This window comes from Solanum verrucosum, unplaced genomic scaffold, assembly GCF_900185275.1.
Source record: "Solanum verrucosum unplaced genomic scaffold, falcon-dt-bn FXZP01000230.1, whole genome shotgun sequence".
Taxonomy (NCBI): Eukaryota; Viridiplantae; Streptophyta; class Magnoliopsida; order Solanales; family Solanaceae; genus Solanum; species Solanum verrucosum.
In genome coordinates, this window is record NW_026019954.1 from 488,986 (window position 1) to 505,250 (window position 16,265).

The 16,265-nt window shown below is 33.4% G+C and overlaps 2 protein-coding genes across 2 annotated transcripts; one reads left to right on the plus strand and one right to left on the minus strand.

The window, feature by feature from the left end:
• Positions 1 to 8,185: 8,185 nt before the first annotated feature.
• Positions 8,186 to 10,035, minus strand: LOC125814129 (pentatricopeptide repeat-containing protein At2g29760, chloroplastic-like). Its single transcript, XM_049493579.1, has one exon. It carries the CDS (start codon positions 10,017 to 10,019, stop codon positions 8,193 to 8,195), a length of 1,827 nt encoding a protein of 608 aa, XP_049349536.1. The 5' UTR covers positions 10,020 to 10,035; the 3' UTR covers positions 8,186 to 8,192.
• Positions 10,036 to 11,749: 1,714 nt separating this feature from the next.
• Positions 11,750 to 16,233, plus strand: LOC125814130 (argininosuccinate lyase, chloroplastic). Its single transcript, XM_049493580.1, has 7 exons — positions 11,750 to 12,127; positions 12,298 to 12,561; positions 12,763 to 12,879; positions 13,717 to 13,865; positions 14,479 to 14,770; positions 15,043 to 15,207; positions 15,715 to 16,233. The coding sequence occupies exons 1-7, from the start codon at positions 11,801 to 11,803 to the stop codon at positions 15,970 to 15,972; spliced, it is 1,572 nt and encodes a 523-aa protein (XP_049349537.1). The 5' UTR covers positions 11,750 to 11,800; the 3' UTR covers positions 15,973 to 16,233.
• Positions 16,234 to 16,265: the final 32 nt, after the last annotated feature.

A 16,265-nucleotide genomic window follows, 5' to 3' on the forward strand; every position in this document is an offset into this window, starting at 1 on the left:
GTGTTGTTGGGATATAATTGGTAAATTACTCGCTCCGTTCTCAAATTATCTATCGTGCTTCCCTTTAAGAAAGCTTGATAAGAATTTTACTCCATGATAAAATGCTTGAAATTGAGATGGTTGGAATCTTCAAGAAAAATAATTAAAAAGGTAAAATGGGAAAATAAAATTAATTTTGTCTTAAAATTCTAAAATAATAAATAATTCAAGATAACTATTTTTAGAAATCATGATATATAATTTGAGACGGGGGAGTAGTAGTTTAGTACTCATCTTTGTCCTAATTCATGTTGTACTTCCTTCGTTTCAATTTCTTTGTCTTTTTAATTTTTAAAGTCTGTTTAAATTTGTTTTATTTTTTTTGATAACTTTTTAATCTTAATTTTTCACCGATATTTAAGAATACAAGATTAAATTACATTTTTTTTTACCTTCTATTATCTTTAATTTAAGACTATAAGATTTAAAAGTCTTTTATTTTTCTTAAAATTTTATGTTCATTTAATATTTTAAAAAAAATTGAAACGAAAAGAGTAATTTTTGTCACATATATGATTTTTTTCTATTATTTTTTTCCACCTGCCACCTGTTTGCAAATATTCTTTTTTTTTTGTTTACACGTTACTAACCGACAATTTGACATCCAATCCTCTAACAAATATGATTCGGAGGAATATTAATAATGATGTTATGGTAATATTCAACTCTCTAATAATTTGAGATGTAATTTTTGAATGAAGATTTAGAGATAATCAAGATAAGTCAGATAAAATTTAATTTTTATTTTTTTTCATTCGGTGTTTGAAATCTACGTTAGAATTTCGATTAAATTCGAATTGCACACTACAAGATTCATTTGAAAGTGACGCTCCAACATTATTTTCTCGATTGAAATTTACATAGGAGTTTCATTAGAGAATTATAGAGTATCAAATAAGAACTAACATTATTTTCCATTTTAGTTTCTTACCTTAAATTAAATTATTTAATCAATGATTAATGACTAATGAGATGTCTTTAATTAATATCATTATTAGGCAATAGGTGCACATGGCAGCTTTTGGTTTGATGAGGACAAAAGCACCACTAATTTGGCTATATATGACTTCTCTTTTTTAGCAATTTTATTAATTTGTGGCCTAAGTTTATAATGGAATAATTTATATGCCACATAAACTTCAAGATCTTCATATCAATCATTTAAAAATAAATAGTAGAGTATTAATTAATTAATTGATAAGCTCAAGAGAGTTCTAGAAGGGATTTGACATTCTTCTCCAAACATTTTGGGAAAAAGGATCAAATATATCATCAAATTTTGAGAAAATACTCATTTATGTCATCCGTTAAAAATTTGGCTCATCTATGCCATTTTTGTTTGATAAAAAACTCATCCATGCCATTATTTGTTAACTAAAATTACATAAATGAGACAATTTTTTAACGAATACATAGATAAACCTTTTCTCAAAGTTTTATTACATATTTGAGTCTTTTTCCAATGTTATTTTTAATGGACAAAAACAAATGGTTCTACCTAGTTGAAGTTGACACATGGCAGTTTCTGGTTCGATTAGTACAAAAACACCACAAATTTGGTTTGATATGAATAAGGATTGTGACTTGTCCTATTTTAGCCTTTTGCATGTTGTGGCATTAACTCTTGATTCCATTACATGCCACATTTTAAAAAAGAAGATATCTTGGATTCATTTAATTTTAAAATAATGAAGATTCACTTATTAATTAGAGAAAGTTCTAGAAGTGATGTATAATACCTATTTGATACTCTCTCCATTCCATATTAAGTTATTTTTTGAAATATTTTTCATTTTTCAAATTAATTTAATTGTTCAGTTTTCAAGACTACTTTTAGAGAGTTCTTCCAATTTTACCCTTCATTAGTTAGTATTGGAATTAGTGATTAATTAATATTTCGTTATTTTAATCATAAATTTGACAATAATTAATAAGGGTAAAAATGGAAAATTAGGTTCAATTTATGTCTTAATCTACTTTTCTTAAAGAGTGTGACACACCTCAAAAATTAACTTAATTTGGAATGGAGGGAGTATTGATATTATATGTTATTATAAGTATATAGACAGGTGTCAATGTAAGTATTATGGTGTTTGGTTAGTATGCAAATATTGTGTCAATAATATTTAGCTAGGTCAGAATAAATACAATGAACCCACTCTCTTTAACACAATTTGAACCCTGGTCCCGAGACATGACCTTGACCTTAACCCTAACTTAGAACTTGATCCTCGACCCGACTCTGACCTAACCTTAACCGAGGACCCAACACTCGATTAGCCACGACCCCAACACCGATTCGGGAACTGATTTCATTATGAGATCGGAGACCTAACCCTAAGCTAGGATCTGACCTTGACCTCGAATTAGGGCCAAAATTGGGAGTTGATTCTAAATTGGAGTCAGAGTCATTTATGGGTGAGATATATTACAAGTTTTTAACTTACACAGTTAAACATTGGAACTAAATGATGGAGATCTCCTTGAAACTTATGAATACAGTACACTTTTAAGAGTAAATTTCATGGATAGTTACTCAAGTTTATGTTCATATCACAAAAAACCATTTTTCCTTTATCTTGTTACACAAAAATTACTATTTAAAGATATTTATTTTAAGATTTCTACAAAAGTGGTGGTTTACCAATAATTTTGTTCATTCACGGCTTCCAACATCATTACCGTGCACCATTATTACTACGAATCATTATAATTAGTTATTACTATCACTAGTCATCATTTACGATCATCATCTCTAACCACCATAATTGGGTTTTGGTGCATGTGATTTTGCCTATAAAATTATGAAAGAAAAAAAAAGTTTGATTTGCAAGAATCCACATTATTTGTGCATAAGGAACTTGAATATATTATCACCACAGGCTATACAATACCAAGAAGGGTGTGTTGTTTTAAGGAATCGTGACAAAGTATAAACAAAATAGTTTTACCCCCAATGTGTTACTTTTCGGTGCAAATTTCTATTTAGTCGGGCTCCAATACAGGTACCTAACACTGGATGGAAAACTAAAAAAAAAAAAAGCTTGCAACCTAGCTCTGGGCCAGTAAGTAAAAAAGACAGCTAGGGGATTGCTTTCCATGGTATTTCCTAGGGGTGTACAAAACCGAACCAAACCGCAAACCGAGTCAAATCGAAAAAAAAACCCTGACTAGTGGTTTGGTCTGACTTGGTTTGGTATTGGAAAAAAAAAAACCCGACTATATTTGGGTTGGTTTGATTTTAACTAAAAAAACCAACCCGACATTATATATGTAATTTTATAATTTTATTTTATACATAAAAATATTTACTTTGATATAAATTTAAAATATTTCTCATACTATTTCATAGTTTTTATCTTTTAATATATTATTTCAAGTTTAAAACTTAGAATTCGGAATGGTCCAATAAAGATTATAGTTCATAGATGTTGATAATTATAATAAAACTTAAATCAAAATTAAATTAATACTAATGCAAAAAGAAAATCAATTCAACACTAAGAATGACAATTATATTGAATATTTGTTCTTTAGTTTTACATTGGTTTAGACAATTAAAATACATAATCTAATTTTAATTTTCCTTAAATATTTAGTAATGTAACTAATACTTATTAAACTTATTTTAGCATGATTTAGTACTTTTAAATTATGATCATTTTCATTATGACTTTGCAATATTTATTTTATATGATGATTTCATTATTATTGTTTATTGAATATTTTATCGTCATCAGTACTCATCTCATATTTTGTGTTATTTTCTTAAGAAACACCTTAGATAATTGTATTTTGATTGGACTACAGAAATATTTGGAGCACAAGTTAATTATATGTTTGTATGCAAACTTTACCAAAAAAATCCAAAAATCTGAAAAAATTCGAGGTTTATTAGTTTGGTTTGATTTATAAATTTAAAAATTTGACACAATGGTTTGGTTTGGTAATTGAAAAACCCGAACCAACCCGAGGTTGAAAAATCCGAATTTTATTAGTTTGATTTGGTTTGTAAATTTAAAATTTTTATACAAATGATTTGTTTTGATATTTGAAAAACCCTAACCAATCCAATCATGTACACCCCTAGTATTTCCAATCTTAGATAGAGGCTTTCTTTTGTTTCACCCTCATCATTTGCCTGCATAGTATCGTGACCTGCCACTTTGTCATACCACTTAGGCATGAAGTTAAAGCATAAGTGAGCTAATCTTAGTAGGAAGGATCTAAAGTCTTAGAGAGGTTTGGAGAAAACTCTAGAATATCCTAGAAGATTTCTTGGAAGGCTTTAGAATTCTCTAGGCTTGTAGAGAATTCTAGAAGAGAAGACCGAGATGGATGCGCTCAAGGGAGAGGTGGAAGTTGGACGATCTGTGACATCCAAGGGAGATAGGGAGGACAAGATTGAGGCTCCAAAGCCACCGATGTTCAAAGATGTTCGTGACGCGCAAGAGGTGGAAAATTTCACGTGACATTTGGAGAATTACTTCAAGTGCAACAGGGTGAAGAGCAATGAGAAAAATATCAACACTGTCATGTTGTACCTCTCAGAAATAGACATGCTATGGTGGAGGCGTAAAGAGTTTGAGATAGGGAAGAGGTTTTGCACCATCAATACTTGGGAGCAATTTCGAGAAGAATTCAAGAAGGCTTTCTTCCCAACAAAGACTCGGTTGTCCATGCATCAGTAATGCGCCACGATCGTCGCAGCATCAGGTGGGGGAGAGTGTCATGACTCGTCACTTTGTCATACCACTTGACATGAGCATAAGTGAGCTAGCCTTAGTGGGAAGGATCTAGAGTCTTAGAGAGGTTTGGAGAAAACTCTAGAATATTCTAGAAGATTTTCTTAGAATACTTTAAAATTCTTTAGGCTTGTAGAGAATTCCAGAAGAGGGACTAACTTGTAAATATGTAAGTACTTGTATAACAATTTTTATTTGCACTTAGCTCCTAGGTGTGTGGTCTAAATAGAGGGGCATTTATTTGTAAATGAACATGGACCAAGCAAATGTAATCTTCCAAAGCAATACACAAACCTTCTTTCAAATTCTCTAAGCGATGTGTCGCACGAAGCGTTAGTTGAAGTAGAAGTTCTTCATTATCTTAGCGATGTACCGCATTGAGCGTTAGTTAAAGTCTAAGTCTGTGACAGTAGGCTTTTCAGAAAGTTTACTTTGAAGTAACATTGCGCCTTAAGTAGCCAACGTTTGGCTACGCTCAGTTTCATCCGTTCCCAAATTATTTCCCTTAGCACCTACAACATCTAATGAGGGCAATTGGTTGTCTTTCATAATAGAGGTCTCTTTGTTGCTGCCAATTCATAAGGTCACAATGACACAATATTCCACACGAATCACCTATATCCCGATAATCACATTTGTTCTACATGTGACATTCACATTTGTTTATATATATATTATTTTATTTATTTTATTTTATTTATTTCTAATTATTTGTATTTTGCACAATTTATAAAATTGCATACATATTAAAATTAGAACTTGTAATGTTTATGTGTAAATGTAAATGATTTATGCAATTTTTACTATCTTTTCGGTATTATGAGTAGTGGTTTATCTTTTTAAAATAAAAAAATTAACTTTTTGTGAGTGTGATTTATTAAGATGACAATTATTTATCCTCAAATAATTCAAGTTTAAAAATAACAAACATGACAACAAAATTGTTCTTCTCTTAGCTAGTTAGAGGTCATAAAAAATAATATTGTCCAACAATTATCTCCCTTGACCCAATTACATAATAATTCAAGGGTATAATTGGAAATAATTTTTTTATAGACTTTTAATTTAAGCACAAGATGAAGTTGGAAATAATGAACTAAACTAAAAATATATCCTGCATTACTAATCCTTGCACTATTAATCTCTACATTACTAATCTTTGCGTTATTAATCTTTCTACCAAACAACTCCTAAAGCAACTAGCATAGATCCAGATGCTTTGAAATAGAAACATAGCATGAATGGTATATTCTCTGCAAAAGGAAATACAGTATAGAAAATGAACAACAAAACAAACGCCAGAAAAGTTTTTGGAGAAGTGTAAAGAAAAACATAGCACCAACTAAGGTTAAATGCTTTACTTGGTTGGTGGCCAGAAATGCATGCTTTAACACAAGAAGTTTTGAAAAGAAAGGGACAAATTATTGTTTCCTAATGTCTTTTTTTTTTTGGTTTCCCACTCGATGTCCAGTACCGACATTGGAGCCCGACTAAATCCGAATTCACCCTGGGAAGTCTCACATTAGGGTTAAAACACTCCCTAACAAAAACGACTCCGTACATTATTTCCTAATGTCAACTATGTAGGAAACATGAAGAGACCAATAATCACCCTTTTTAGCACTGCAGATTCTTTGCATAGCTATGTCATTTTTATTTTGTCTCCCAGACACAAAGTGGACATACCTAAGCATATTGCAGATTTGTTGAGTTGTTGGATTAAAAGAGGAAGCAAGAGCCAGAAGTGATGGTGAAGAATAATTCCACATTGCATCTGGTGGACTGTGTGGAGGGAGAGGAATTACAGAAGCTTTGAAGATAGGTCCAATTCCATTCAGATAGTAAAATAGAATTGTATGATATCTTTTGCAAAGAGGAGACGGAACTTGTAGATTTGTTAGGATCTCTGTGTTTACTCTCTTGTTTTTTGATGGAATCCAGCACTAATACCTGGAAGGGAAGCCAGAATTTTTTATGTAGATCAATCAATCCCGCCCTGTTCTGAGGAATACGACCTTACCAGTTTCCGAAAAAAAGAAAGAAATTTTCTTTTATATTCGGAAGTGTATTAGTATCTTTTGAGTCTTAATTCTGTCGATTTCATCTTGAAGACGTTTTGCTGCATCATCACTCTTCTGTTTTTGCTTCAAGCTGAGATTGAGCATCTTCGTTTCTTCTTCAACACAGCAACCTGTTCGAAACCACATTTTCTTATAAGCAGTCAGTCAATCAATCATGAAAATTACAGTAAATAACAAAAAGTCTACCTCTGTGTATCAAAAACAATTACAAATATAAACTCTTGAATACAAATATAAATATGGATAACATTCGATTAAATATTCAATCTCGGACAAAAGGAAGCCATTCTGAAGATTGAGATGAGGAAATGAAGCAGAAAGTCAAGTCGGAGGCCATACATCCTAAACAGATTACCATTGAAGAAAATAAAAATCACAAAAACAAACCAAATTCTATCTCCATCTATGCATCTTTATAAGCACAATTTCAACTAATAAAGCAATCAGCAATTCACATAAAAAAAGCTAAATTGGAGACTCAATCTCCAGCAAAATGAAGCCGCTCAAAAAATTCAATCTTCCAGTTAAAGCTCCACATTTTCCTTATATGTGCTCTTCAAATCACGAAAATTACAACAAATACAAATTCTACCTCCATGCATCTACAACAAACAGCAAAAAATAGAACTTACCTAGTTACTACACCAGTAATTTGGGTAAAACATTACGATCAGAGATTCAAACTCTGGTGAACAGAAGCCAGTTGGAAGATCGAGATGATGAATCTTACAATCATCTACATTCTCCCCACCCAAGTTAATATTCCATAGATAACCATCAAATTTGCCCAATCTTCAGAAGCACAGTTGGAGAGCGCAGTACAATTATGTTGCGTTCGGAAAGGAGGACTTGCTCTCAAAAGGGAATCTATTGAATTTCTTCTAATTGTTTGGACATAGGTGTGATGATTTACTTTACAGCCAAGGTCTCTGGATCAAAAGTCCAGGATGACCAAGCTGCAAAAGCAAGCATTCTTCAACTGACTGTGATAGATAATAGTACTCAACAACAACAACCTAATGTTTAAACAACAACAGGAGTAAACCGTTTGGCCATAAAAATTATTCACTTTTTTCCGGAACACTTTTTCACTTTATTTGGAACAGCAGTGTTTGGCTATGAAAAATACCAAATCCAACTTGAAGTTTGGCCTGTTTTCAAACTCAATTTTCACTTTTGAAGTTATATTTAAGTAAATTCATACGTGAACATTATTCCAAATAGTCTTTCCAAGAAGTATAACCAAACAACTCAAACTCCATAAACTCCAAATAAAGTGAAAAAGTTTTGGAATCTATGGCCGAACGCCTACTTAAAATGCTGCTTGCTAATACTTCAGTTGAACATATTCACGGGGTAGAACTCTTGAGAAGTTTGAAATCCTTGACCCAGACAAAAACGTGTGAATCCGTTGATTTATCTCAACTGAACTTTTGCCAGGAATCTTTTCCACTTCCAATTCTTCCAACAAAAATTTCAACCTAGCTACATCGTCCCACCTTCCGGCTTCAGCATAGATATTTTTCATGAGTATGTAGAAAGGAACTGCCTGGGGATTGAAATCAAATAGTTGATCTGCTACATATTCTGCCATCTCAAGATTGCCATGAATTCTGCAAGCACCAAGCAAAGCTCCCCAAACATCCGCATCAGGCTCAATAGGCATGTTCTGTATAAATTCATAAGCCTCAAGAAGTTGTCCTGATCGTCCTAGAAGATCCACCATGCAAGCACATTGCTCCACCCCTGGAACTATCGAGTATTCCATTCTCATGCTCTCAAAGTGCTTCCTCCCTTCCTCGACAAGACCTGAATGTCGACAAGCTGTCAATACAGCAGTGAAGGTGAAGCTATTAGGTGGGACTCCTTCTTCTTTCATCCTTGAAAACAACTCAAGAGCATCTCTCCCATGACCATGTGAGGCACAAGCCCCTATAATTGATGACCAGGAAACCACACTTCTACTAGGCAACCTGTCAAAAACATCTCTAGCTGATTCTATACTCCCACATTTTGCATACATATCGATAAGTGCATTTGTGATTGGAACATTGCATTCCAAACCTTTGCTTTTGACAAGCTCATGAATCCATTTTCCAGTACCAAGTGCCCCCAACCTGGCACAAGCTGAAATAACAGTAACTACTGTAATATAATCGAACTCTACCCCTTGATCAAGCATTCTATGAAATAGCTTTATTGGGGAGGAACCAACATCATTTTGCTCATAAGCAGCAATTATTGCATTCCATGAAACCACACTATGCTCCTTCATTTGATCAAACAAAGACCAAGCGACATCAACTAGTCCACACTTTCCATAGAATGCAACCAAAGCATTAACTAGTGAAACATCTGTTTCCACCCCTAGCTTAATACTATATCCATGAATCAACATTCCCAAATCCAAACAATCCAACCGCGCACAAGCAGGAAGCACACTCACCAAAGTAATAGCATTAGGTAGAGTACCCGAATCAACCATTTTGAGAAAAACTCCTAATCCCTTCTCAGGAATTCCATTTTGCACATACCCTGCAATCATCGCAGTCCAAGAAACTATATTCCTCACTCTCATTTGATCAAACACCAACTCCGAATCCAAAGTCTCCCCGCTCTGCGCATACAGAGTAATCAAAGAACTCTGCACAAACACATCAGATTCAAACCCATGTTTAATTATGTTACAATGTATTTCCCTGCCTTCCCTCAAAGCTGACAACACAGAGCAAGAACGAAGTACAAAAGGGAATGTATAGTTATCAGGTAAAATTCCCTGTAAATGCATCTCTTTATAAAGAAAAATGGATTCTTGACAAGGACCCAGATTGGAATATCCCCGAATCAAGGTGTTCCAAGCAAAGACATCTCTTTGAGGCATTTGGTCGAACAGTTTTCGTGCATAGTTCATTGTGGGCGATAAAGAACAAGCTAAAGATACAATCTTGGTGCATATTAGGAGGTTTTTGTGGTAACCAGTTGTCAAGACCAGAGTGTGTAACTGTTTGAGGGCTGGGAGGGAATGACATGAGCTTAAAAGGTAGCTGAAATGGAGGAATGGCTGGTCAGCAATGGCAGAAGTAGGCAAGTCAAATGGTACGGTGAAGAGTAACTCAAACTTGCTGAGTAATTTCCTCAACGAATTGGCTGACATGAAAGGAAGAAAATTGACATAATTGTGAAACAATACGGCTTTTGCTCAATTTGGAGTCGGAAGAGAAACAACTAACATATTTTGTTTCGGGCCTTGGTCGAGGGGTAAGTATATTTTTATTTTAGGTTCGCGTTATTTTTGGTATAGAATCGTTTTTATTAGTGGGTGTTTTACTGTTTAACACTAGACTTTTGGATGTAATTCAATGTTAATCGGGCTTCATTATGAATACAAGACATCAAATGAGAAACTAATTTTTTTTGTTTTTGTTTTGGGCTTATCAAAAAATACTAGGCGACATAAATCTATATTTTCATATTGTAATATAAAGACATAATAAGTTATGCTACTCCTTAATTTTTATAGAACTTATATCGATTAGGCAAAAAGTTTGGTTTAGATATTATAAGTTTCTTTTTTGTTTGAAGTTTATTAGAAATGAATGAGCATACGTATCAATCGCCTCTACTTTCTATCATATGAATTCAGTTTCATAATGTTATATTATCCGATTTTACAAGTCTTTTGTGCTTTATATGTCACGTTCTCATGTTATTGTCTAAAGTGTGAATTTGAACATCTTCGTCGGGATGTTAATGATGTGATCAAATGTTTATGAGAGGAAAATAAAAAAAAATTAGCAATTGGATTTATTAGGTTTTAGCAATTGAGTCGGGTAGAATATTTATTTAATTTAAAGAGTAAATATTTCATTGAGCTAAAATAATATCTATATAGCCGCTACATAACGATAATAAAAATGGGGATACTAGACTTAGAATCCGTTTGGATTGGCTTAAAAAATAGTTTTTTAAGTAAAAAAAATAAAGTAAGAAGAGATCTATATTTGATTTTTAACTTATTTTGAGTCATTTTAAACTTATTTTAAGTTATTTTTAACTTTACCAAACACTTGCTAACTTATTTTAAGTCATTTTTTATTTATTTCAAATTATTTTTATATTTGTCAAACACTTTTAGAAGTTAAAAACTTACTTAAAAGTAGAATTGATCAACTTTTAAGCCAATTCGAACACCCTCTTTAATAACTCAATGACAAATATATGTTTAAAGTTTGATGATAAAAACTAATATATCAAAAAAGTATAATAAAAATAATCGTTTTTCTGAAAGTAGAGAGGCAAATATGTGTATATGACCCTTTTCCCTTTTTTTTATTAAACACTTTGATATATCACTTATATGTAATGTAACCAAAAAAACTTTATCCAATATTATTTTTTATTTTTCTTAATTCTAATTCCCTAATTTACCCTTATAATTTTATTTTATGTTTACCCTACCCAAGAGCTTTTCACCCTTGTTCTCGTGTTAATTCGAACTCATAATTTATCCTCATAAATAATTGAAATAAACCACTTTTTTATAGCTTTTACAAAGAGGTGTTTGGCTATGATTTTTTTAATTATTTTTTTGTAAATTGAACTCTGAAAATTACTCAATGCTAAAATTATAAATTTCAAAATTTTCAAGAATTTGAAAATAATAAAAAAGTATTTTTACATTTTTCACTTCAAATTATCCAAAAAAATAATTTAATTTATACTCATGATTAAACACAGTTTTAATTTTTTTTAAAAATTATTTTATTTTCAAATTTCACAATAAAACATGCTAAACATTCATTTATTTTATATATATTTTTTTTAAAATGCAAATAAAGGCAAATGTATATTCTTCAAGGTGCAAAATGCAAATTAATCATACATATAATTTTACCCTTCGTCTTCATCTTCTTCACAGATACTTGTTCGCCGTCAATGGAGTCACTGTTAATTTCTTCATCTTCTTCTTTGACAACTTCCCCCATTTTCCCTTCATCCAAACACGCCCTTACTCCTAAACCCCAAAACCTCACCTTCAACTCCAATGCTCGTTTAGTATTGTTCACCTGTGCAGCGCAGCAGATGAATTCACCACCCTCTACGGAGGCGAAGGAAAAGGAGGTGAAGCTATGGGGTGGCCGTTTCGAAGAGAGCGTCACCGATGCTGTGGAGAAGTTCACTGAGTCCATTTCGTTTGATAAAGCTCTCTATAAACAGGATATCATGGGTAGTAAAGCTCATGCCTCAATGCTTGCTAAACAGGTTAATTTATACGTTTTCCGTTTCTGGGTATTGCCAAGATTGGTTCTTTTCATCAAGGGGTTTTCTTATATTTACAAACAATCAATATTAGTAGTTTAAATTGTGTCATTTAGTTCTAATGAGGATAAAAGGATGTTTCCAATGTATGTAAATTTGCAATAATGTTGCAGGGATTGATGAGTGATAGTGATAGAGATACTATCATAAAAGGTCTTGAAGAGATAGAGAGGCAAATTGAGGCAGGTGAATTTGTATGGAGGACAGATAGAGAGGATGTGCATATGAACATTGAAGCAGCGCTTACTGATTTGGTTGGTGAACCTGCCAAAAAGCTTCACACTGCTCGGAGTAGAAATGATCAAGTTGCAACTGACTTTCGCTTGTGGTGTCGTGATGCTATTGACGGAATCATTTCACGCATTAAGAATCTTCAGGTCATTTGCTTTTTGATTTGTGTTATTATCATTTGGAGATTCAATGCAATATCCATTTTTCCTGTATTTGATCAGCAAACATGAATTTAGAGTATAGTGTTTTTCATATTATGGGAAAAAATTGTGCAGCAAAGTTGATCAATTTACGTGTTGCTTAAAGGTTATTGTGCACTCATGTGTTTATTGCAACATAACCTGCAGATTGCAATGGTTGAATTAGCTCTCCAAAATGAGGGTCTTATTGTTCCTGGATACACTCATCTGCAAAGGGCCCAACCTGTTCTGTTGCAACACCTTCTCTTAGCATATGTTGAACAGGTTAGTAGAATTTGGCTGACTTCATTGATTAATGTTCTATACTTAACATATCATTTTTTTTTATATAATTATAATGGTGATGTCTAATCAACTTGTGCACACTTGGACTATTGTACCGGGTTCCTGCCACCTCCTTCCAATACTTGTACATCATTTTATTATCACATGAAGCATTATGAAGTGAAGATCACTTGAAACACTTATTTATGCATCAAAACAGATGACAAGTGGAGCCTCAAACAATACCACAAGCTTTTACATACCTTTTCCTTGAAATTCGATGTCTTCTTATCTCACCGACCTCTAGTATGTTTAGTTAGTTAAAACTTGTCCATTTGAATTAGCTTACTTGAGGGGTATTAGATATTTCAAGAGAAAACATTTGCAATCACTTTTCCAGATAGAGCATTTTCTCATATTTGTCTGTTGAATGACTCTTTGCTCTATTCGTAAGTGCACCTGTAACTTGATTGTTGCATTTAGATGCTCAATATAATTGCACACTGTAATTTCTGTGAAAGGAATATCTGGTTTTCTCTTGATGTGCATATTGCTTCGATCCTTGTTTTTGTTGTTTCCTTTTACGTTCTTCCTTCTATCTTTTTCCTTTTATTCATTTGTTTGTTGATTTATTTCAATATTTAGAAAGAACTTTGCTTTCTCACTTGTTTCTGCACTCACTTTATCTTTTTATCATCTTATCATCCCAGCAACCATGTTCTTCTTTGCTTTGGATCCCAATGTGTCCCTTTCTGCTAGTTCAATGGCTTCATTGAGCTGTGCTTAAGAATATTAAACCTACATGTTGCTGACGACAGAAGAATAATTTCTTTGCAGCTTGAGCGTGATGCTGGTCGCTTATTAGATTGTAGAGCAAGGGTGAATTTCTGCCCTCTAGGTGCATGTGCGTTAGCTGGCACTGGTCTTCCCATTGATAGGTTTATGACTTCTGATGCATTGGGATTCACTGCCCCCATGAGGAACAGGTACTAATGTACAATTTATTTCATCTAATTATATGCTTAATACCAATGGAACTTGCAACAGACTGTGTTTTCGTTCTCTTTACTTTTCTTTAGAAAGGGTTGTGAGGAGAAGGTGTATTGTGCTACTTCTTGTTTTTAGGGAATCAAGATATAACTGATAGAAACCCTTTTTTGGGTAAATAACCATTTTTTGTATTAATAACTGTGAAGAGAATTACAAGATCATAGCATAGCCTAACTCATAGAAACCTATTGCCTCCAAATTTGGCCCTGATGAGCTTATGTCTCGACTCTCGAGCTAATTGACGTCAGTAAACTAATGATTGTATGTTCCCTGAAGATTATTTGGAAGAAAGATACTATTTTGCTACTAGTTTCATTTTTGAAAAAGGATTAATTGGAAGACGAAATCCTTGATGTTACAGTCTTGTCTCATGCTTCTGTTGTAATCATTTGCTTTTACCCTCTGATATCATGTATGTCTTGGACTTTGTTTAGTAAACTTGACATAGTACTAGCACTTTCTGTGTGGTTAATCTGCATTTGCATTAATTTCTTTCTGGCAATTACATATGGCCTTTTCAATCATGGTGACAATGTTTATGTGCAATAGCATTGATGCAGTTTCAGATCGAGATTTTGTGCTGGAGTTACTTTCTGCTAATTCCATCACTGCTGTTCATCTCTCTCGCCTGGGTGAAGAATGGGTATTGTGGGCATCCGAAGAATTTGGCTTCTTAACCCCTAGTGATAAAGTTTCCACTGGAAGCAGTATAATGCCCCAAAAGAAGAATCCAGATCCAATGGAGCTTGTTCGTGGAAAATCTGCTAGAGTCATAGGGGACTTAGTTTCACTTCTTGTGTTGTGCAAAGGACTTCCTCATGCTTACAATCGTGATTTGCAGGTTAAAAGTACTTTCCTGGAAGGCCTATAAATCAACAGTAGTCTAAATGCTCTGAAAAGATGCTTTATCAGTTAATTCACTTCCTTCTGAGGAAATTCACCACTACGTCTTCCCTCTGCACACACATATATACATTTTCATTAACTGCTTAACAGTGAGGCAGCCATCCAATTAGTTCTGTTATGTTTTCCTGCTTCACCATCTTAATCAACATTTTCTGTCTCTGCATAATTTTAACTCTTATATCATTTACCTCTTTTTATATTAAATAGGAAGATAAGGAGCCTGTATTTGACAGTGTCAAGGCAATAGTTGGGATGCTCGAGGTCTCAGCAGAGTTTGCACAGAATGTTTCCTTTAACCGAGAGAGAATACAAAAAGCTCTACCAGCTGGTCATCTTGATGCCACTACACTCGCTGATTACCTTGTGAAAAAGGCAAGTGATTTCTACTCCGAGAATCCTTGATTTGTACCTTCTCTAGTTATTTTTTGAGAAAGCAACCTTCTCTAGTTATTTTGACCTATAATTAGATTGGCTTTCTATCCAAACGTGAAGGAAATAATTCTTGCGCTGAAGTGGCATCAACCTATGACATAAGAGAACGTTTGCCAAATTTTTGTAATGGGACACCATCATTATGGCAATGTACACTCAGTATAAAAGTCTATCCGTTGAAATATGGTATGCTAAAAGTGACTATTTGCGCCGAGTTGCCTTTAGGAATCCCAGAGATCCAGAACTTTTAGAAATTGTTTATCAACCACCCCACGGATTTACAAATTAGTACACACCTCTGGGTTGACTAATAAACTTGTAACTCAGTAGAACCTCTTGGTTCATTCCAAGTTTGTTGCACAAGAGATCACTTACTTTAAGAACAAAATTCTTCTAATTAGCTCTTACATGTCTCAATAATGATGAAATTGTGATATTTTCTTGCAGGGAATACCTTTCAGAACTTCTCATGACATAGTTGGGAGGTCTGTCGCTTTGTGTGTTTCCAGAAACTGCGAGCTTCAAGATCTTAGCCTTGACGAGTTGAACAGTCTAAATCCGATATTTGACAAGGATGTCTACGAATATCTAGGGGTTGAAAATTCAATTAAAAAATTCAGGTCATATGGCTCCACAGGTTCAGAATGTGTTGCTGGTCAGCTTGATTACTGGATTGATAAGCTTAGTATCAGCAGAGAGAGGTAATTCTCTACACAGTAGAAAATTCTATGGCTCGTCATACAAGCTCGTAAGAATTTGGAAGGCTTCAATGGAAGAGGGATTATGTTGCTAGCTGCTTTTCCCCTAACGTAGTTTTATAATCTCTTTAGAGATGTATTCATGTGAGATTACTTTCACTCAAAATATTAGTAACTGAGAGCAATCAAGAAGTTGATATTTTTTTGGTGAATTGAATTAAAACTACTTGTGTTTGACAACAAATGTAAAAATTATTGGAACTCAAAAGTTCTTGCGTCTAGTTTGTTGGCAACCTGAAT

Excerpts from the sequence above, each read along its gene's own strand:
- LOC125814130 (XM_049493580.1), top strand. The coding sequence starts at position 11,801 with ATGGAGTCACTGTTAATTTCTTCATCTTCTTCTTTGACAACTTCCCCC. Across the intron at positions 13,866-14,478 it reads ACTGCCCCCATGAGGAACAG|CATTGATGCAGTTTCAGATC; the intron begins GTACTAATGTAC and ends TATGTGCAATAG. Across the intron at positions 14,771-15,042 it reads CTTACAATCGTGATTTGCAG|GAAGATAAGGAGCCTGTATT; the intron begins GTTAAAAGTACT and ends TATATTAAATAG.
- LOC125814129 (XM_049493579.1), bottom strand. The coding sequence starts at position 10,019 with ATGTCAGCCAATTCGTTGAGGAAATTACTCAGCAAGTTTGAGTTACTC.